The 24525-nt window shown below is 50.3% G+C and overlaps 1 protein-coding gene across 3 annotated transcripts in view; it reads left to right on the forward strand.

The window, feature by feature from the left end:
• The window catches only part of CAPRIN1 (cell cycle associated protein 1), a 159506-nt gene extending 139016 nt beyond the window's left edge, over window positions 1–20490 (forward strand). The window contains exons 17-19 of one of the 3 annotated variants that reach the window (XM_063946259.1): window positions 422–521; window positions 17215–17278; window positions 19663–20490. In XM_063946259.1, coding sequence (XP_063802329.1) covers window positions 422–521; window positions 17215–17278; window positions 19663–19727 — 229 coding nt within the window. In that variant the 3' untranslated portion in view covers window positions 19728–20490. The remainder of the gene's footprint in view (window positions 1–421; window positions 522–17214; window positions 17279–19662) is intronic. The other 2 variants (XM_063946261.1, XM_063946260.1) reach the window with 2 other exon arrangements.
• Window positions 20491–24525: the final 4035 nt, after the last annotated feature.

Here is a 24525-nt window from a genome sequence, read left to right on the forward strand (position 1 = left end):
CCTCTGTTCTGGTTAGCTCTGCTATCTTATTGTTTGTGTGTTGGTTCGTAACCTCAACGCTTTGTGTTTTATATCCTTCTCTCAAAGTAAGTCCGTCTCCTCGGGCACAGTTTCTGCTAGGAAGGGCATGGAGGGGAGGAGCCAGCACACACTATTAATTTCTTAAAGTGCCAGTCTCCAATGGTCCTGATCTATACCCCATGGTAATATGCTATTCCCCAGTATCCACTACAGACTACGAGAAAAGGAATTACCGGTAGGTATTAAATGGCGATTTGCCCTGCACATGACTATGTGAGTACTGCGTTCCTGTCACTGACATTTACATAGTGCAGACACAATAAGCGCTGATTACACTAGCACTATGAATGCTGCGGTTGGGAAGCCTTTTTATTAATTTTACCCCACCCCCCGCAGGAAGTTATGATGGCTACCGACCTGCCTTCTCAAACACTCCAAACAGCGGTTATTCACAGCCACCGTTCAACGCTCCCCGGGATTATACCAACAACTACCAGCGGGTAAGAGCCTCTTGCTGTATTTAGTGTGAGCGTAGTCAATCTAACTGTAGGGGAATTTACACCGTTGTGGCTTCTGGAAAATCTGGGTTCATAGAGCAAATGGTCTAGAACTTTCAATGTGCAGCTACCCCTAGGGTCTTGGCTCTATTAAAGACTGCGACTGTAGCAAAGGCACATTGATGCTCCGCTTCCCTGTGTGCCTTTTTTTTTTTTTCCTCCCCTTGCTCAATTTAATCATCCCTGAACATGCTGCCGGAGGTATGGGGCACAGACAACCAGTACAAAATCACATTGTATGGCAGTTGGCATACACATGTGGCTCCTCCACATTGGGTGAGGATGTAGTCAGAATGTCGACGTGAAATTAGGGTTACATTTAGGCCACAATTAGAGTAATGCTAAATAGCGTTATGGAGGGTCTGGCAGTGTTGACAGGTCACATGGCACCCGTTGGATGCCTTAGTTTTCGGCTTGATACACTGTATTCACTAATACCTCCTACAGATCATCATGGATTGGCGACGGTAACAGGATCGTACTGTAGTGGTTTCTCCGCTCCCCAGGATTTATTGGGGTAGATTACAGTATATGAAGTGTGAGTTTCTGTCTGAACCTCCCATGATGCACTCTGCTGTTTGAATACTTTCTTCATGAGTATTCAATTTTAGTTTTTTCCTCTATGGTGCTTAAATACTATGCAGTGTCCTCCAGGGGTGATATCGCATAGTGTTTCCCCTCCCGGCCTGCCGACATAGCGCATACATACTATGCAGTGTCATCCAGGGGTGATATCGCATAGTGTTTCCCCTCCCGGCCTGCCGACATAGCGCGTACATACTATGCAGTGTGCTCCAGAAGTGATATCGCATAGTGTTTCTCCTCCCGGGCCGCCGACATAGCGCGTACATACTATGCAGTGTGCTCCAGGGGTGAGATCGCATAGCTTTTCCCCTCCCGAGCCACCGACATAGCGCGTACATACTATGCACAGTCCTCCAGGAGTGATATCGCATAGCTTTTCCCCTTCCGAGCCGCCGACATAGCGCATACATACTATGCATTGTGCTCAAGGAGTGATATCGCATAGTGTTTCCCCTCCCGAGCCGCCGACATAGCGCATACATACTATGCATTGTGCTCCAGGAGTGATATCGCATAGCTTTTCCCCTCCCGAGCCGCCGACATAGCGCGTACATACTATGCAGTGTGCTCCAGGAGTGATATCGCATAGTGTTTCCCCTCCCGAGCCGCCGACATAGCGCGTACATACTATGCATTGTACTCCAGGGGTGATATCGCATAGTGTTTCCCCTCCCGGGCTGCCGACATAGCGCATACATACTATGCATTGTACTCCAGGGGTGATATCGCATAGTTTCCCCCCTCCCGGGCTGCCGACATAGCGCATACATACTATGCATTGTACTCCAGGGGTGATATCGCATAGTGTTTCCCCTCCCGAGCCGCCGACATAGCGCATACATACTATGCATTGTACTCCAGGGGTGATATCGCATAGTGTTTCCCATCCAGGGCCGCCATCATAGCGCATACATACTATGCATTGTACTCCAGGGGTGATATCGCATAGTGTTTCCCATCCAGGGCCGCCATCATAGCGCATACATACTATGCATTGTACTCCAGGGGTGATATCGCATAGTGTTTCCCATCCAGGGCCGCCATCATAGCGCATACATACTATGCATTGTGCTCCAGGGGTGATATCGCATAGTGTTTCCCATCCAGGGCCGCCATCATAGCGCATACATACTATGCATTGTGCTCCAGGGGTGATATCGCATAGTGTTTCCCATCCAGGGCCGCCATCATAGCGCATACATACTATGCATTGTGCTCCAGGGGTGATATCGCATAGTGTTTCCCCTCCCGAGCCGCCGACATAGCGCATACATACTATGCATTGTACTCCAGGGGTGATATCGCATAGTGTTTCCCATCCAGGGCCGCCATCATAGCGCATACATACTATGCATTGTACTCCAGGGGTGATATCGCATAGTGTTTCCCATCCAGGGCCGCCGTCATAGCGCATACATACTATGCATTGTGCTCCAGGGGTGATATCGCATAGTGTTTCCCCTCCCGAGCCGCCGACATAGCGCATACATACTATGCATTGTACTCCAGGGGTGATATCGCATAGTGTTTCCCATCCAGGGCCGCCATCATAGCGCATACATACTATGCAGTGTGCTCCAGGGGTGATATCGCATAGTGTTTCCCCTCCCGGGCTGCCGACATAGCGCATACATACTATGCAGTGTACTCCAGGGGTGATATCGCATAGTGTTTCCCATCCAGGGCCGCCGTCATAGCGCATACATACTATGCATTGTGCTCCAGGGGTGATATCGCATAGTGTTTCCCCTCCCGAGCCGCCGACATAGCGCATACATACTATGCATTGTACTCCAGGGGTGATATCACATAGTGTTTCCCCTTCCAGGGCCGCCATCATAGCGCATACATACTATGCATTGTACTCCAGGGGTGATATCGCATAGTGTTTCCCATCCAGGGCCGCCATCATAGCGCATACATACTATGCATTGTACTCCAGGGGTGATATCGCATAGTGTTTCCCATCCAGGGCCGCCATCATAGCGCATACATACTATGCATTGTACTCCAGGGGTGATATCGCATAGTGTTTCCCATCCAGGGCCGCCATCATAGCGCATACATACTATGCATTGTACTCCAGGAGTGATATCGCATAGTGTTTCCCATCCAGGGCCGCCATCATAGCGCATACATACTATGCAGTGTGCTCCAGGGGTGATATCGCATAGTGTTTCCCCTCCCGGGCTGCCGACATAGCGCATACATACTATGCAGTGTACTCCAGGAGTGATATCGCATAGTGTTTCCCCTCCCGGGCTGCCGACATAGCGCATACATACTATGCATTGTCCTCCAGAGGTGATATCGCATAGTGTTTTCCCTCCCGGGCTGCCGACATAGCGCATACATACTATGCAGTGTACTCCAGGAGTGATATCGCATAGTGTTTCACCTCCCGGGCTGCCGACATAGCGCATACATACTATGCATTGTCCTCCAGAGGTGATATCGCATAGTGTTTCCCATCCAGGGCCGCCATCATAGCGCATACATACTATGCATTGTACTCCAGGGGTGATATCGCATAGTGTTTCCCATCCAGGGCCGCCATCATAGCGCATACATACTATGCATTGTGCTCCAGGGGTGATATTGCATAGTGTTTCCCCTCCCGGGCTGCCGACATAGCGCATACATACTATGCAGTGTACTCCAGGAGTGATATCGCATAGTGTTTCCCCTCCCGGGCTGCCGACATAGCGCATACATACTATGCATTGTCCTCCAGAGGTGATATCGCATAGTGTTTCCCATCCAGGGCCGCCATCATAGCGCATACATACTATGCATTGTACTCCAGGGGTGATATCGCATAGTGTTTCCCCTCCCGGGCTGCCGACATAGCGCATACATACTATGCATTGTCCTCCAGAGGTGATATCGCATAGTGTTTCCCATCCAGGGCCGCCATCATAGCGCATACATACTATGCATTGTACTCCAGGGGTGATATCGCATAGTGTTTCCCCTCCCGGGCTGCCGACATAGCGCATACATACTATGCATTGTCCTCCAGAGGTGATATCGCATAGTGTTTCCCATCCAGGGCCGCCATCATAGCGCATACATACTATGCATTGTCCTCCAGAGGTGATATCGCATAGTGTTTCCCATCCAGGGCCGCCATCATAGCGCATACATACTATGCATTGTACTCCAGGGGTGATATCGCATAGTGTTTCCCCTCCCGGGCTGCCGACATAGCGCATACATACTATGCATTGTCCTCCAGAGGTGATATCGCATAGTGTTTCCCATCCAGGGCTGCCGACATAGCGCATACATACTATGCATTGTGCTCCAGAGGTGATATCGCATAGTGTTTCCCCTCCCGGGCTGCCGACATAGCGCATACATACTATGCATTGTACTCCAGGAGTGATATCGCATAGTGTTTCCCCTCCCGGGCTGCCGACATAGTGCATACATACTATGCATTGTGCTCCAGAGGTGATATCGCATAGTGTTTCCCCTCCCGGGCTGCCGACATAGCGCATACATACTATGCATTGTACTCCAGGAGTGATATCGCATAGTGTTTCCCCTCCCGGGCTGCCGACATAGCGCATACATACTATGCATTGTACTCCAGGAGTGATATCGCATAGTGTTTCCCCTCCCGGGCTGCCGACATAGCGCATACATACTATGCATTGCGCTCCAGGGGTGATATCGCATAGTGTTTCCCCTCCCGGGCTGCCGACATAGCGCATACATACTATGCATTGTACTCCAGGGGTGATATCGCATAGTGTTTCCCATCCAGGGCTGCCGACATAGCGCATACATACTATGCATTGTACTCCAGGGGTGATATCGCATAGTGTTTCCCATCCAGGGCTGCCGACATAGCGCATACATACTATGCATTGTACTCCAGGGGTGATATCGCATAGTGTTTCCCATCCAGGGCTGCCGACATAGCGCATACATACTATGCATTGTACTCCAGGGGTGATATCGCATAGTGTTTCCCCTCCCGGGCTGCCGACATAGCGCATACATACTATGCATTGTGCTCCAGAGGTGATATCGCATAGTGTTTCCCCTCCCGGGCTGCCGACATAGCGCATACATACTATGCATTGTACTCCAGGGGTGATATCGCATAGTGTTTCCCCTCCCGGGCTGCCGACATAGCGCATACATACTATGCATTGTACTCCAGGGGTGATATCGCATAGTGTTTCCCCTCCCGAGCTGCCGACATAGCGCATACATACTATGCATTGTACTCCAGGGGTGATATCACATAGTGTTTCCCCTCCCGGGCTGCCGACATAGCGCATACATACTATGCAGTGTACTCCAGGGGTGATATCGCATAGTGTTTCCCCTCCCGAGCCGCCGACATAGCGCATACATACTATGCATTGTACTCCAGGGGTGATATCGCATAGTGTTTCCCCTCCCGGGCTGCCGACATAGCGCATACATACTATGCATTGTGCTCCAGGGGTGATATCGCATAGTGTTTCCCCTCCCGGGCTGCCGACATAGCGCATACATACTATGCATTGTACTCCAGGGGTGATATCGCATAGTGTTTCCCCTCCCGGGCTGCCGACATAGCGCATACATACTATGCAGTGTACTCCAGGGGTGATATCGCATAGTGTTTCCCATCCAGGGCCGCCATCATAGCGCATACATACTATGCATTGTACTCCAGGGGTGATATCGCATAGTGTTTCCCATCTAGGGCCGCCATCATAGCGCATACATACTATGCATTGTGCTCCAGGGGTGATATCGCATAGTGTTTCCCATCTAGGGCCGCCATCATAGCGCATACATACTATGCATTGTGCTCCAGGGGTGATATCGCATAGTGTTTCCCATCCAGGGCCGCCATCATAGCGCATACATACTATGCATTGTGCTCCAGGGGTGATATCGCATAGTGTTTCCCCTCCCGGGCTGCCGACATAGCGCATACATACTATGCAGTGTACTCCAGGGGTGATATCGCATAGTGTTTCCCCTCCCGGGCTGCCGACATAGCGCATACATACTATGCATTGTACTCCAGGGGTGATATCGCATAGTGTTTCCCCTCCCGGGCTGCCGACATAGCGCATACATACTATGCATTGTACTCCAGGGGTGATATCGCATAGTGTTTCCCCTCCCGGGCTGCCATCATAGCGCATACATACTATGCATTGTACTCCAGGAGTGATATCGCATAGTGTTTCCCCTCCCGGGCTGCCGACATAGCGCATACATACTATGCATTGTGCTCCAGGGGTGATATCGCATAGTGTTTCCCCTCCCGGGCTGCCGACATAGCGCATACATACTATGCATTGTGCTCCAGGGGTGATATCGCATAGTGTTTCCCCTCCCGGGCTGCCGACATAGCGCATACATACTATGCATTGTACTCCAGGGGTGATATCGCATAGTGTTTCCCCTCCCGGGCTGCCGACATAGCGCATACATACTATGCATTGTACTCCAGGGGTGATATCGCATAGTGTTTCCCCTCCCGGGCCGCCGTCATAGCGCATACATACTATGCATTGTGCTCCAGGGGTGATATCGCATAGTGTTTCCCCTCCCGAGCCGCCGACATAGCGCATACATACTATGCATTGTACTCCAGGGGTGATATCGCATAGTGTTTCCCATCCAGGGCTGCCATCATAGCGCATACATACTATGCATTGTACTCCAGGGGTGATATCGCATAGTGTTTCCCATCCAGGGCCGCCATCATAGCGCATACATACTATGCATTGTACTCCAGGGGTGATATCGCATAGTGTTTCCCATCCAGGGCCGCCATCATAGCGCATACATACTATGCATTGTACTCCAGGGGTGATATCGCATAGTGTTTCCCATCCAGGGCCGCCATCATAGCGCATACATACTATGCAGTGTGCTCCAGGGGTGATATCGCATAGTGTTTCCCCTCCCGGGCTGCCGACATAGCGCATACATACTATGCAGTGTACTCCAGGAGTGATATTGCATAGTGTTTCCCCTCCCGGGCTGCCGACATAGCGCATACATACTATGCATTGTCCTCCAGAGGTGATATCGCATAGTGTTTCCCCTCCCGGGCTGCCGACATAGCGCATACATACTATGCAGTGTACTCCAGGAGTGATATCGCATAGTGTTTCCCCTCCCGGGCTGCCGACATAGCGCATACATACTATGCATTGTCCTCCAGAGGTGATATCGCATAGTGTTTCCCATCCAGGGCTGCCATCATAGCGCATACATACTATGCATTGTACTCCAGGGGTGATATCGCATAGTGTTTCCCATCCAGGGCCGCCATCATAGCGCATACATACTATGCATTGTACTCCAGGGGTGATATCGCATAGTGTTTCCCATCCAGGGCCGCCATCATAGCGCATACATACTATGCATTGTACTCCAGGGGTGATATCGCATGGTGTTTCCCATCCAGGGCCGCCATCATAGCGCATACATACTATGCAGTGTGCTCCAGGGGTGATATCGCATAGTGTTTCCCCTCCCGGGCTGCCGACATAGCGCATACATACTATGCAGTGTACTCCAGGAGTGATATCGCATAGTGTTTCCCCTCCCGGGCTGCCGACATAGCGCATACATACTATGCATTGTCCTCCAGAGGTGATATCGCATAGTGTTTCCCATCCAGGGCCGCCATCATAGCGCATACATACTATGCATTGTCCTCCAGGGGTGATATCGCATAGTGTTTCCCATCCAGGGCCGCCATCATAGCGCATACATACTATGCATTGTACTCCAGGGGTGATATCGCATAGTGTTTCCCATCCAGGGCCGCCATCATAGCGCATACATACTATGCATTGTGCTCCAGGGGTGATATCGCATAGTGTTTCCCCTCCCGGGCTGCCGACATAGCGCATACATACTATGCAGTGTGCTCCAGGGGTGATATCGCATAGTGTTTCCCATCCAGGGCCGCCATCATAGCGCATACATACTATGCATTGTACTCCAGGGGTGATATCGCATAGTGTTTCCCCTCCCGAGCCGCCGACATAGCGCATACATACTATGCATTGTACTCCAGGGGTGATATCACATAGTGTTTCCCATCCAGGGCTGCCATCATAGCGCATACATACTATGCATTGTACTCCAGGGGTGATATCGCATAGTGTTTCCCATCCAGGGCCGCCATCATAGCGCATACATACTATGCATTGTACTCCAGGGGTGATATCGCATAGTGTTTCCCATCCAGGGCCGCCATCATAGCGCATACATACTATGCATTGTACTCCAGGGGTGATATCGCATAGTGTTTCCCATCCTGGGCCGCCATCATAGCGCATACATACTATGCAGTGTGCTCCAGGGGTGATATCGCATAGTGTTTCCCCTCCCGGGCTGCCGACATAGCGCATACATACTATGCAGTGTACTCCAGGAGTGATATTGCATAGTGTTTCCCCTCCCGGGCTGCCGACATAGCGCATACATACTATGCATTGTCCTCCAGAGGTGATATCGCATAGTGTTTCCCATCCAGGGCCGCCATCATAGCGCATACATACTATGCATTGTGCTCCAGGGGTGATATCGCATAGTGTTTCCCCTCCCGGGCTGCCGACATAGCGCATACATACTATGCAGTGTGCTCCAGGGGTGATATCGCATAGTGTTTCCCCTCCCGAGCCGCCGACATAGCGCATACATACTATGCATTGTACTCCAGGGGTGATATCACATAGTGTTTCCCATCCAGGGCTGCCATCATAGCGCATACATACTATGCATTGTACTCCAGGGGTGATATCGCATAGTGTTTCCCATCCAGGGCCGCCATCATAGCGCATACATACTATGCATTGTACTCCAGGGGTGATATCGCATAGTGTTTCCCATCCAGGGCCGCCATCATAGCGCATACATACTATGCATTGTACTCCAGGGGTGATATCGCATAGTGTTTCCCATCCAGGGCCGCCATCATAGCGCATACATACTATGCAGTGTGCTCCAGGGGTGATATCGCATAGTGTTTCCCCTCCCGGGCTGCCGACATAGCGCATACATACTATGCAGTGTACTCCAGGAGTGATATCGCATAGTGTTTCCCCTCCCGGGCTGCCGACATAGCGCATACATACTATGCATTGTCCTCCAGAGGTGATATCGCATAGTGTTTCCCCTCCCGGGCTGCCGACATAGCGCATACATACTATGCAGTGTACTCCAGGAGTGATATCGCATAGTGTTTCCCCTCCCGGGCTGCCGACATAGCGCATACATACTATGCATTGTCCTCCAGAGGTGATATCGCATAGTGTTTCCCATCCAGGGCCGCCATCATAGCGCATACATACTATGCATTGTGCTCCAGGGGTGATATCGCATAGTGTTTCCCCTCCCGGGCTGCCGACATAGCGCATACATACTATGCAGTGTGCTCCAGGGGTGATATCGCATAGTGTTTCCCATCCAGGGCCGCCATCATAGCGCATACATACTATGCATTGTGCTCCAGGGGTGATATCGCATAGTGTTTCCCCTCCCGGGCTGCCGACATAGCGCATACATACTATGCAGTGTACTCCAGGAGTGATATCGCATAGTGTTTCCCCTCCCGGGCTGCCGACATAGCGCATACATACTATGCATTGTCCTCCAGAGGTGATATCACATAGTGTTTCCCATCCAGGGCCGCCATCATAGCGCATACATACTATGCATTGTGCTCCAGGGGTGATATCGCATAGTGTTTCCCCTCCCGGGCTGCCGACATAGCGCATACATACTATGCAGTGTGCTCCAGGGGTGATATCGCATAGTGTTTCCCATCCAGGGCCGCCATCATAGCGCATACATACTATGCATTGTACTCCAGGAGTGATATCGCATAGTGTTTCCCCTCCCGGGCTGCCGACATAGCGCATACATACTATGCATTGTACTCCAGGGGTGATATCGCATAGTGTTTCCCCTCCCGGGCTGCCGACATAGCGCATACATACTATGCAGTGTGCTCCAGGGGTGATATCGCATAGTGTTTCCCCTCCCGGGCTGCCGACATAGCGCATACATACTATGCATTGTGCTCCAGGGGTGATATCGCATAGTGTTTCCCATCCAGGGCTGCCGACATAGCGCATACATACTATGCATTGTGCTCCAGAGGTGATATCGCATAGTGTTTCCCCTCCCGGGCTGCCGACATAGCGCATACATACTATGCATTGTGCTCCAGAGGTGATATCGCATAGTGTTTCCCCTCCCGGGCTGCCGACATAGCGCATACATACTATGCATTGTACTCCAGGAGTGATATCGCATAGTGTTTCCCCTCCCGGGCTGCCGACATAGCGCATACATACTATGCATTGTACTCCAGGAGTGATATCGCATAGTGTTTCCCCTCCCGGGCTGCCGACATAGCGCATACATACTATGCATTGTGCTCCAGGGGTGATATCGCATAGTGTTTCCCCTCCCGGGCTGCCGACATAGCGCATACATACTATGCAGTGTGCTCCAGGGGTGATATCGCATAGTGTTTCCCATCCAGGGCCGCCATCATAGCGCATACATACTATGCATTGTACTCCAGGAGTGATATCGCATAGTGTTTCCCCTCCCGGGCTGCCGACATAGCGCATACATACTATGCATTGTACTCCAGGGGTGATATCGCATAGTGTTTCCCCTCCCGGGCTGCCGACATAGCGCATACATACTATGCAGTGTGCTCCAGGGGTGATATCGCATAGTGTTTCCCCTCCCGGGCTGCCGACATAGCGCATACATACTATGCATTGTGCTCCAGGGGTGATATCGCATAGTGTTTCCCATCCAGGGCTGCCGACATAGCGCATACATACTATGCATTGTGCTCCAGAGGTGATATCGCATAGTGTTTCCCCTCCCGGGCTGCCGACATAGCGCATACATACTATGCATTGTGCTCCAGAGGTGATATCGCATAGTGTTTCCCCTCCCGGGCTGCCGACATAGCGCATACATACTATGCATTGTACTCCAGGAGTGATATCGCATAGTGTTTCCCCTCCCGGGCTGCCGACATAGCGCATACATACTATGCATTGTACTCCAGGAGTGATATCGCATAGTGTTTCCCCTCCCGGGCTGCCGACATAGCGCATACATACTATGCATTGTGCTCCAGGGGTGATATCGCATAGTGTTTCCCCTCCCGGGCTGCCGACATAGCGCATACATACTATGCATTGTACTCCAGGGGTGATATCGCATAGTGTTTCCCATCCAGGGCTGCCGACATAGCGCATACATACTATGCATTGTACTCCAGGGGTGATATCGCATAGTGTTTCCCTTCCAGGGCTGCCGACATAGCGCATACATACTATGCATTGTACTCCAGGGGTGATATCGCATAGTGTTTCCCATCCAGGGCTGCCGACATAGCGCATACATACTATGCAGTGTACTCCAGGAGTGATATCGCATAGTGTTTCCCCTCCCGGGCTGCCGACATAGCGCATACATACTATGCATTGTCCTCCAGAGGTGATATCACATAGTGTTTCCCATCCAGGGCCGCCATCATAGCGCATACATACTATGCATTGTGCTCCAGGGGTGATATCGCATAGTGTTTCCCCTCCCGGGCTGCCGACATAGCGCATACATACTATGCAGTGTGCTCCAGGGGTGATATCGCATAGTGTTTCCCATCCAGGGCCGCCATCATAGCGCATACATACTATGCATTGTACTCCAGGAGTGATATCGCATAGTGTTTCCCCTCCCGGGCTGCCGACATAGCGCATACATACTATGCATTGTACTCCAGGGGTGATATCGCATAGTGTTTCCCCTCCCGGGCTGCCGACATAGCGCATACATACTATGCAGTGTGCTCCAGGGGTGATATCGCATAGTGTTTCCCCTCCCGGGCTGCCGACATAGCGCATACATACTATGCATTGTGCTCCAGGGGTGATATCGCATAGTGTTTCCCATCCAGGGCTGCCGACATAGCGCATACATACTATGCATTGTGCTCCAGAGGTGATATCGCATAGTGTTTCCCCTCCCGGGCTGCCGACATAGCGCATACATACTATGCATTGTGCTCCAGAGGTGATATCGCATAGTGTTTCCCCTCCCGGGCTGCCGACATAGCGCATACATACTATGCATTGTACTCCAGGAGTGATATCGCATAGTGTTTCCCCTCCCGGGCTGCCGACATAGCGCATACATACTATGCATTGTACTCCAGGAGTGATATCGCATAGTGTTTCCCCTCCCGGGCTGCCGACATAGCGCATACATACTATGCATTGTGCTCCAGGGGTGATATCGCATAGTGTTTCCCCTCCCGGGCTGCCGACATAGCGCATACATACTATGCATTGTACTCCAGGGGTGATATCGCATAGTGTTTCCCATCCAGGGCTGCCGACATAGCGCATACATACTATGCATTGTACTCCAGGGGTGATATCGCATAGTGTTTCCCTTCCAGGGCTGCCGACATAGCGCATACATACTATGCATTGTACTCCAGGGGTGATATCGCATAGTGTTTCCCCTCCCGGGCTGCCGACATAGCGCATACATACTATGCATTGTGCTCCAGAGGTGATATCGCATAGTGTTTCCCCTCCCGGGCTGCCGACATAGCGCATACATACTATGCATTGTACTCCAGGAGTGATATCGCATAGTGTTTCCCCTCCCGGGCTGCCGACATAGCGCATACATACTATGCATTGTGCTCCAGGGGTGATATCGCATAGTGTTTCCCCTCCCGGGCTGCCGACATAGCGCATACATACTATGCATTGTACTCCAGGGGTGATATCGCATAGTGTTTCCCCTCCCGGGCTGCCGACATAGCGCATACATACTATGCAGTGTACTCCAGGGGTGATATCGCATAGTGTTTCCCCTCCCGGGCTGCCGACATAGCGCATACATACTATGCATTGTACTCCAGGGGTGATATCGCATAGTGTTTCCCCTCCCGGGCTGCCGACATAGCGCATACATACTATGCATTGTGCTCCAGGGGTGATATCGCATAGTGTTTCCCCTCCCGGGCCGCCGTCATAGCGCATACATACTATGCATTGTGCTCCAGGGGTGATATCGCATAGTGTTTCCCCTCCCGAGCCGCCGACATAGCGCATACATACTATGCATTGTACTCCAGGGGTGATATCACATAGTGTTTCCCATCCAGGGCTGCCATCATAGCGCATACATACTATGCATTGTACTCCAGGGGTGATATCGCATAGTGTTTCCCATCCAGGGCCGCCATCATAGCGCATACATACTATGCATTGTACTCCAGGGGTGATATCGCATAGTGTTTCCCATCCAGGGCCGCCATCATAGCGCATACATACTATGCATTGTACTCCAGGGGTGATATCGCATAGTGTTTCCCATCCAGGGCCGCCATCATAGCGCATACATACTATGCAGTGTGCTCCAGGGTTGATATCGCATAGTGTTTCCCCTCCCGGGCTGCCGACATAGCGCATACATACTATGCAGTGTACTCCAGGAGTGATATCGCATAGTGTTTCCCCTCCCGGGCTGCCGACATAGCGCATACATACTATGCATTGTCCTCCAGAGGTGATATCGCATAGTGTTTCCCCTCCCGGGCTGCCGACATAGCGCATACATACTATGCAGTGTACTCCAGGAGTGATATCGCATAGTGTTTCCCCTCCCGGGCTGCCGACATAGCGCATACATACTATGCATTGTCCTCCAGAGGTGATATCGCATAGTGTTTCCCATCCAGGGCCGCCATCATAGCGCATACATACTATGCATTGTGCTCCAGGGGTGATATCGCATAGTGTTTCCCCTCCCGGGCTGCCGACATAGCGCATACATACTATGCAGTGTGCTCCAGGGGTGATATCGCATAGTGTTTCCCCTCCCGAGCCGCCGACATAGCGCATACATACTATGCATTGTACTCCAGGGGTGATATCACATAGTGTTTCCCATCCAGGGCTGCCATCATAGCGCATACATACTATGCATTGTACTCCAGGGGTGATATCGCATAGTGTTTCCCATCCAGGGCCGCCATCATAGCGCATACATACTATGCATTGTACTCCAGGGGTGATATCGCATAGTGTTTCCCATCCAGGGCCGCCATCATAGCGCATACATACTATGCATTGTACTCCAGGGGTGATATCGCATGGTGTTTCCCATCCAGGGCCGCCATCATAGCGCATACATACTATGCAGTGTGCTCCAGGGGTGATATCGCATAGTGTTTCCCCTCCCGGGCTGCCGACATAGCGCATACATACTATGCAGTGTACTCCAGGAGTGATATCGCATAGTGTTTCCCCTCCCGGGCTGCCGACATAGCGCATACATACTATGCATTGTCCTCCAGAGGTGATATCGCATAGTGTTTCCCCTCCCGGGCTGCCGACATAGCGCATACATACTATGCAGTGTACTCCAGGAGTGATATCGCATAGTGTTTCCCCTCCCGGGCTGCCGACATAGCGCATACATACTATGCATTGTCCTCCAGAGGTGATATCGCATAGTGTTTCCCATCCAGGGCCGCCATCATAGCGCATACATACTATGCATTGTGCTCCAGGGGTGATATCGCATAGTGTTTCCCCTCCCGGGCTGCCGACATAGCGCATACATACTATGCAGTGTGCTCCAGGGGTGATATCGCATAGTGTTTCCCATCCAGGGCCGCCATCATAGCGCATACATACTATGCATTGTGCTCCAGGGGTGATATCGCATAGTGTTTCCCCTCCCGGGCTGCCGACATAGCGCATACATACTATGCAGTGTACTCCAGGAGTGATATCGCATAGTGTTTCCCCTCCCGGGCTGCCGACATAGCGCATACATACTATGCATTGTCCTCCAGAGGTGATATCACATAGTGTTTCCCATCCAGGGCCGCCATCATAGCGCATACATACTATGCATTGTGCTCCAGGGGTGATATCGCATAGTGTTTCCCCTCCCGGGCTGCCGACATAGCGCATACATACTATGCAGTGTGCTCCAGGGGTGATATCGCATAGTGTTTCCCATCCAGGGCCGCCATCATAGCGCATACATACTATGCATTGTACTCCAGGGGTGATATCGCATAGTGTTTCCCCTCCCGAGCCGCCGACATAGCGCATACATACTATGCATTGTACTCCAGGGGTGATATCACATAGTGTTTCCCATCCAGGGCTGCCATCATAGCGCATACATACTATGCATTGTACTCCAGGGGTGATATCGCATAGTGTTTCCCATCCAGGGCCGCCGTCATAGCGCATACATACTATGCATTGTACTCCAGGGGTGATATCGCATAGTGTTTCCCATCCAGGGCCGCCATCATAGCGCATACATACTATGCATTGTACTCCAGGGGTGATATCGCATAGTGTTTCCCATCCAGGGCCGCCATCATAGCGCATACATACTATGCAGTGTGCTCCAGGGGTGATATCGCATAGTGTTTCCCCTCCCGGGCTGCCGACATAGCGCATACATACTATGCAGTGTACTCCAGGAGTGATATCGCATAGTGTTTCCCCTCCCGGGCTGCCGACATAGCGCATACATACTATGCATTGTCCTCCAGAGGTGATATCGCATAGTGTTTCCCCTCCCGGGCTGCCGACATAGCGCATACATACTATGCAGTGTACTCCAGGAGTGATATCGCATAGTGTTTCCCCTCCCGGGCTGCCGACATAGCGCATACATACTATGCATTGTCCTCCAGAGGTGATATCGCATAGTGTTTCCCATCCAGGGCCGCCATCATAGCGCATACATACTATGCATTGTGCTCCAGGGGTGATATCGCATAGTGTTTCCCCTCCCGGGCTGCCGACATAGCGCATACATACTATGCAGTGTACTCCAGGAGTGATATCGCATAGTGTTTCCCATCCAGGGCCGCCATCATAGCGCATACATACTATGCATTGTACTCCAGGGGTGATATCGCATAGTGTTTCCCATCCAGGGCCGCCATCATAGCGCATACATACTATGCATTGTGCTCCAGGGGTGATATCGCATAGTGTTTCCCATCCAGGGCCGCCATCATAGCGCATACATACTATGCATTGTGCTCCAGGGGTGATATCGCATAGTGTTTCCCCTCCCGGGCTGCCGACATAGCGCATACATACTATGCAGTGTACTCCAGGGGTGATATCGCATAGTGTTTCCCCTCCCGGGCTGCCATCATAGCGCATACATACTATGCATTGTACTCCAGGGGTGATATCGCATAGTGTTTCCCATCCAGGGCCGCCGACATAGCGCATACATACTATGCAGTGTACTCCAGGGGTGATATCGCATAGTGTTTCCCCTCCCGGGCTGCCGACATAGCGCATACATACTATGCAGTGTACTCCAGGGGTGATATCGCATAGTGTTTCCCCTCCCGGGCTGCCGACATAGCGCATACATACTATGCAGTGTACTCCAGGAGTGATATCGCATAGCGTTTCCCCTCCCGGGCTGCCGACATAGCGCATACATACTATGCAGTGTACTCCAGGGGTGATATCGCATAGTGTTTCCCATCCAGGGCCGCCATCATAGCGCATACATACTATGCATTGTGCTCCAGGGGTGATATCGCATAGTGTTTCCCCTCCCGGGCTGCCGACATAGCGCATACATACTATGCAGTGTACTCCAGGGGTGATATCGCATAGTGTTTCCCCTCCCGGGCTGCCATCATAGCGCATACATACTATGCATTGTACTCCAGGGGTGATATCGCATAGTGTTTCCCATCCAGGGCCGCCGACATAGCGCATACATACTATGCAGTGTACTCCAGGGGTGATATCGCATAGTGTTTCAGGGGACGATAATAATGTGCAGGACCGCGTCGTTCATGATCCGCAGCATACACACTGGGTGGTATCTCGCACGGTATCGCTCAGAACGGTGGAAATGGCGCTGTTGCGTCTGATATCGCATAGTGTGTATGCACCTAGAGTGTTACTTTACTGTGCAACAAATCTACTGACGGTTTTCTCCCCTTTTCTAGGATGGCTACCAACAAAATTTTAAGCGTGGCACCGGTCAGGGAGGTCCTCGCGGCGCTCCTCGAGGTAATGCTCAAGTGATCCACTCCTAACTCGGCTACAACCGGCATCATGGGCACAGGCCTCTGAGGAATAGATGGAACACTCGCCTAGATAACGTCGGCCGCACTAAATATCCCCCCCACAGCATCTAGTTGGGGGTGTAGTAACTCGTCTCACTTGGGTGCTGAGTGATGTTCTGCTCTTGTAAATGATCCGTTTAAATAATACACCGATCAGCAGGTTTAATGTTCGGTTTTAAAAATTAAACTTTTTGCTTTTGCTAAAACTTGCCTCCTTTTTTCTTTCATCTTTTAACCACAGAATCTTTCCTGAAAACTTGAAGTTTTTATTTATTTTTCTTAAGCTTTACTACTACTTCTTTTTTTCTTTTTTTTTTCTTCTCCCTTCACCCAGGTGGGGCGTGTGTAAAATAGTTTTATTTTACTTTTGCAAGCAAGACTTGGTAAAATTGTTTTACCCTCCCTCCCCTGCTATTAAAACCCAAAAAACTCTGAATTTGTGAATTGTTGCTTGAGTTTCAATAAAGTTGTGTTAAGTCAACTGCAGCTGGTTGCGGAGTTTTTTTGTGGCATGTTTTATAATAAACTCTGCTTGTGTGAGTTCCATAATCGTGTCTGATGAAACGCCTGATCATACAATGCATGATGCACACGTGTAAGACAGAAGCCCGCAGCTAGTCCGACGAGTTAGAGAGTCATTTTGGTTTTTATAGCGTGTGCTCTTTGCGGTACATTTATGAAGCAACACGTTTCGCCACAGTGCTTTTTATACCAGTCATGTGACCTTGGTAAGCCCTGTCAGGTGCCTGTCTATTATCCGGGTGTCGCTGTGTAAATGCCAGCCTGCTCTGAGAGCGCTGAGTGGTCTGTAGTATGGGCAGTGCCATGTGGGCTACTGAAACGCAGTCTGTTCAGTTTCTTTTCTCTTTTACGTAAGCGCAAGCTGCAGTGTTAGGAGTGTGTGAGGGGGGAGGGGGTGGGTCTCTTCCACCATACTGTATACCTAAGACCGTGTGTGCGGGACCCCTCAGCAGACGCGATACCTTTTCTGGGTCATCCTGTCTGGCCTCTGGTTCCATTCTGATTTGTGTATAAGCTGGAACACCATTATTAAAAAGGCTTTTGATACATTTACTGTAGATAGTGGTTTTGTTTGTTTTTTGTTTTATTTTTTTTAAATGTACTCTCTTAACTTATAATTGATTTTAAGAGTAATGTGTGATCTTCTTAAATCTTAGAACAGGGCTGGCCAAACCAGTCCTCGAGATCTACCAACAGTTCACATTTTCCAGACCTCCTAGCTGGTGCAAGGTGTAGTCATTACTAATTAAGATGTGATGCATTCATTCCTGACTGACCATTCTACAGATCTCCAGGAGGCCTGGAAAACATGAACTGTTGGTAGATCTCGAGGACCGGTTTGGCCAGCCCGGCCTTAGAGGGTCACCCATGCAGCCCCCATGTTGTGGTTTTTGTTTTTTTGTACTTTAAGCGTCAGGGCTGCATGTGTGGCCCTCCAACCTTCCGTAGGGCCACTGCTTACCCACTTGTTCCAAAATAGTCCCATACGCCCCTACCTCTCCTCCCCCCAAAATCATTATAAAATCTACTGAAGCTATCTGCCTGTTGCTTGCACCTCATGACCCAAATGTCGTCATGTGTGATTCTCCTCTGTGCTCACCGTCCTCATCCTCTGCTCTATAACTCTCTGCTTCTCCCCACTCACTTCCTGGCTACTTCACATCTCACTGACTCTGGGGTCTATGTACTAAGCCTTGGAGAGATAAAGTACCAACCAACCAGCTTCTGTCATTCTTCGGGCAAAGCCTGTAACATGGGAGGTAGGAGCTGATTGGCTGGGACTTGATATCTCTCCATGGCTTGGTACATAGACCATTTCCTCTTGTGTCACGGTGATCGTGACTCTGCACTCCCTCCTCGATGCACTCTTACTCCCCGGCAGTGCACAGAGGATCTCCAGTGATGCCGGAGTTTCCTACTCTAGAGGTAACAAATGGTGATATTGAGAGCATCCTCCTGGGGGCGACAGGTTCAGATGGCAACCGGTAGCCGGCCACTGGCTTACAGGATTAAACTGAACTAGTTGATATGGGTTATAGCTTGTTTATGTATAATCTTCAGTAAAATACTGGTTCCCTGTCATACAAATGGTTCATCTGTATGCAATTAAAGGCCTTAATTAAGCCTTTGTAATTACTGTCCCCAGCTTCCTTAGTCACAACAGACTGCCCGCACTAATGTGAACATCGTGAGTGCAAAGACTGGCTACCGCAATTCGTCACCAAAACCAGTGACTAGAAAAGTCAGCGAGGGTAAGAAAGGAGATGCCATTCCTTAGTTTTTAAAGTCGGCTATTTCATTTTGCAGGTCGTGGAGGGCCCCCAAGAGCTAGCCAAGGGATGCCACAATTGAACAGTCAAGAAGTCCACTAACCTGCTGGACGGAAGCCACCAGCTGGTGTCTGTTACATGAAGCTCATTTTATTTTCGTATTCCCCTTTCCTGGAAATCTTACTGTAAGGACTTATTGTTGCCTGGTTTAAGATGAAACTGGATCTACACAACACTCTAGAACATGTTCATTGGATAGTTGAGTGAGGAGCCAGTTGCAGCTTCATGTGCTCCCGATGTTTTGTAGGACTTGATTATTTTCTCTGGTTAAACACGGCTGTGAGGTGGGGGGTCAGGAGAAACCCTTTCACCCTAGGCCATTAAATGATTAATTCAGTGGAGAAGAGGTCCATTACTCAAGCCATCAGTCATAGATTATGATATGGCTGTCACGGTCTTGCCCAGCTGTAGGTGGTGCAGTCATATCTTGCTCCACCTGTCCTATGAGGTCTAGGTATCCTTCACCCCCCCCCCCCCCCATTATCCCCCCGCTTCCACTTCTTTTCAATATTTCCATTGCCCAGTTAGAGAATTTAGGCAGTTTGGTATCATTTGAAGGCTGGCTCAAGTTGTATCTACATTCTGACAGAGTGCAAGCTCCACACATTAGTAATTCCATGTTGGATATAAGGTTTTTTTTGCAAATTTCCTGCTCCAGGACTCTTGGTTGCAGCGCCTCCTCCAGGGTACTACTTGCTTGACCTGCCCTTGTGGTTCGACCTTCCTCGGTGAAGGAGACTTGTAGTCTGGCAACTAACGGATCAATCGTTAGAAAAGAAGGCCAATAAAAACATGTTTATAAGAAGTGTTTTATCTCAAGTGGTTCTTCTTGGCTGCTATGACTGAAATGGGGCAGATGAATGGATTTACTGTCTGATAAGATTACTGCATTTGTGTATGAATGATGGGGTGCGGTACAAATGCGGGCCTACACTGTAATCTTCTTATACCAAGATTCCCCTCTCCAAATAATTGTGTTAGAAGCCAGTGGCCCCTTACCAGAACCCTCGTTAGCCGCTTCCAGTGGTCACTCTCGGGAATTTATTTCCTAACGCTACATGTCCATGTTAAAGTTTCATTGGTTGCTGTGACTGCGCAATGTTTGTAGTGTTATCTTTTTGGGGACCGCAGTACTGGCTGTGTCGCACTGTTGGCGCCTGAATGCTGCCTGCCGCGGTTTCTTTGCTTTAGACCATGCAGTTCCCGTCCCATGCATTTCAGTTCAGCCGCCCGATGACTGCAGGTGGAACAGTACTGCTTATTTATCCTCCAATTGCACAGTACAAAACGTGATCTGGATGGATCCTGATGCATAAAAATGGTTTGAGGATAAAGCTATCTTTATATCCTAAATCCAGATGCTCTACGCCAAATATCTGCTTTAATTGGACACTAGAACATTTTTTTTTTTACCCCAACAATAAATTTATATATAATATATATACACACAGTGCATGCAGAAAGTATTCTCAGCACTTCACTTTTTCCACATTTTATTATGTTACAGCCTTATTCCAAAATGGAATAAATAAATTTTCTGCAGCGGGGTACACTGGGGTTCCACAGGGATAACATTGGGGTGTAGAGTTGGATCTTGATCTGCTTTGACTGTTCCCAAGATGCACAGCGCTGCCTCCCCTATGACCACGCCTCCAGGCACTGGAGCTCAGTGTGTAAGTTGGTGCCTGCAGTGCAGGCTGGTAACAGGGAGGGCTGCGCTAGGAAGCCCTAAAAAAATCTTTCAATTGAAGAAAGAAGACTTCAGAGCCGCAGCACAGGCACTTAGATGCTTTATGTCATTATGACACATCGTGCCGCGGCTCTCTCACCTCTCAGCAGCGCTGTACACTCCCGCGCCCTGGTTGCCGGGTAACTACAGCGGAGGGTCCCGGTCATACTTAGGGCACCCACACACACCACCGCTGCTCTCTGGAATCGCATGGCCTCTGCATGAATGAGGTAAGAGGGTTCCCCAGGTGGGACCCGCTGCAAACCGCGATCCGGTGCGGTCTCTGGGAGGCAGACCGCGTGTGCTGGTGTGGACACTGTGGCCGTGCAGGGACGCCACTAGACCACCAGGGCAAGGGCACAGGTTGGATTTTAGGAATAATCTGTTTCTATACGGCCCGCAGTACCCGTGGTGAAGTCCAGCAAGGGGATCTGGCTCCGACCTGTAGCCCCTCCCCCAGGGCGCCATATACTGCTAATGTTCCCGCCCTGGAGCTGCATCTCTCCCTCACTCCCTGTCAGCATTTGGGCGCCATTACAAGAGCTGCGCTGATCCTGGGACTGCTGGGCTATGTCTCCTCTGTAAAGCCGCCTGCATCATCAGCGCTGTGCATTTACAGGACACATAAGTATTCTACATGTCTTTAGACAGTGTTAGTTAAGAACAAGTGCATAACTATAGTGATATTTAGTACAAGTACCCTGTGATAATCATCCATTCTTTACTGTGCATTGTTATATCTATATACCTAATTAGCTTTACTTGTGTAGTGCAGGTACTACAGTATTGCTAGTCCAGTGCAGTTTTATGGTTATTTGTGATAATTCTGCATTGTACATGTGACTGTGTGTGCCGATAGCTGCTGTGTGATTTCCATTCCGTGTATCTCGCATATACTGCTATCCCTATATTCTGTACCCTGAGGGGGCTCTGTGCGTCAGGGTTTTCATATAATATAGTGGTTATCACAGGATATACTACTTTGATATTTTCTCTGTGTATTACAGACACCATATACCTCTTCAATCCTCCGTGTGTGCTCTGCCTGTAGTCACACTATCCGGGGGGGATGTCAGCTCGTCAGGGTGAGGGTTCTGTGGCTGACCCTGCGTCCTGCAGCGTTCATGCCATGGATGTCTCTGAGGAAATTATTGCAGCTGAGGGTTCAGGTGCTGGGGCTTTGTACCCCTCAGTCAGTCTACTACAACGGGGGCAACTACTGACCCACCGTGGGCTACATTTTCTAATTTACGGACTACGCTAGTAACGAGACTTGTGCCCCTTATGGGACCTCCTGTGCCATTACAGCCACATATTGTCCCTGCAGTTATTCCGCCATGGGCAGATACTCTGTCCTCTCAGTTACAGCAATTAAATCAGTCTTTGGCCAAGCAGATTCCTAACCCTCGCCCACCTAAGACCAAGGGGTCATTTAAACGTGCCATTACTTCCTCCCAATCCACACATGTTACAGACACTTTTCTTTATCATCCACTAGGGGTCACTGGAGTACTCTTGGGGATATGGACGGGCTTCCGTAGGAACAGCACTGAATATTTAAATTTAGAACACTCCACCCCTCCATATCCCCGAGTACCTCTGTGTTTTTTCTGTGCTCGAAGTAGTAACAGCTATGTGACTCAGGTCACGATTACTTTTGAAGAATTTTATTTTTATTTGATATTTTTTCTATTTTACACATCCCTTTCCCCCTTCCAAAAGGCAGGGTCAGGGATAGTGCAGCTGCTGATAGCAGCAGGGGCGTGTCGGGCCTCTCTGAAAGAGCTCCCTCACAGCCACACACACTTCCTGCAGGCTGGCCGGCGCTTACTAAGAAGCCCCGTCGGAGCCTCTTCACAGATACCGACAAGCCAGTGGCAACTATTGCAGGTATGTGAGGGGGGTGAACGGGGCGATCAGCTTCCGCTGCCGTCCCGACGTGTGGGGAAGGCGCTGGTGTCTTTCGGCTGTCTGCCGCCCGCCGCAGTTGCTCCGGCCGCCGGGTAACATAGCACCCGCTGTCCTACACTGCTCCCGCGTCTCTGAAGTCGGGTCCGGCCGCCGCTTCTCCCGCTGCTCCGGCGCTTCTTACAGGGTACCCGTGTCTCTCAACGGGTCCGGCCGCCGCTTCTCCCGCACTTCCGGCCGCCGCTTGAACGCTGCTGCCCGTGTCTCATAGCGCTGACACGCGCTCCCAGGTCCCGGGGTGCCCGCTGCCCGCACTGCACATTATGGAGCAGATGCGAGGGGGGGGGGAAAGGACAGCAGCAACAGGCTGTGGATAGTATAGCACATATATAAATATATAATGATGTTTATACTGACAGGGAGGCTGTTTTATAATGATTACACAGGCTGTTAATAATATCAATATGAAACTGCACTGTGATTATATGGATAAGCATGGCAGCCATTTTAACCATGCTTCCCTTGTCTTCCTGTTGTGATTCCAGAACGTTCCTGTCCTACATCTCTACTCCACCGGAGGCGCAGGGGTGTTAGTGGGAATTTGGGATCACATTTCATAGTACTGGCCACGTGTACTGCACTTGGCCAGATATATATACAGAGACACCTTACTGCTATTTTACTGAGTCGTGCAAGTGTCTGTTTTTTGTGTATTGTATTGTCTGTCGCCAGAATGAGTAAGGCACCAGCAAAAACTAAAAAGCATAATTGCAAAGTCTGTAGCAGTGTGTTACCGGATGGATCTACCACGTACAGTATGTTTTGTGAATTCGGTTCAGAATACCATTTCTGCTCCAGTTTTACAACCAATGTCCTCACCGGACCCTCCGTGGGGTATGTTAGTAAATGTACTAGATAGGTTACAATCAGAATTGACCGCCGCTCGTCAGGAGCGGGAAACGGTAAGATCTGAGTCTAGGGTGAGACCGCCAGAACTACCGGAGGCGTCTCAGCCTTGCGTAAGGTCCAAATCCATTTTGGGTAAACGGGATAAATTTCATATGTCTTATGATTTTCCAGTTTCTGCTATGTTGCACTCTGACGATTCCATGCCAGACCTCACGGAACAAGATGAGGGTGAGGAGGGCGAAGTGGAGTCAGATGGCGAGGATTTTAACAGTTCCGGCATTGATGATCTCATCA

This window comes from Pseudophryne corroboree, chromosome 11 (genome assembly GCF_028390025.1).
Source record: "Pseudophryne corroboree isolate aPseCor3 chromosome 11, aPseCor3.hap2, whole genome shotgun sequence".
NCBI classification, from domain to species: Eukaryota; Metazoa; Chordata; class Amphibia; order Anura; family Myobatrachidae; genus Pseudophryne; species Pseudophryne corroboree.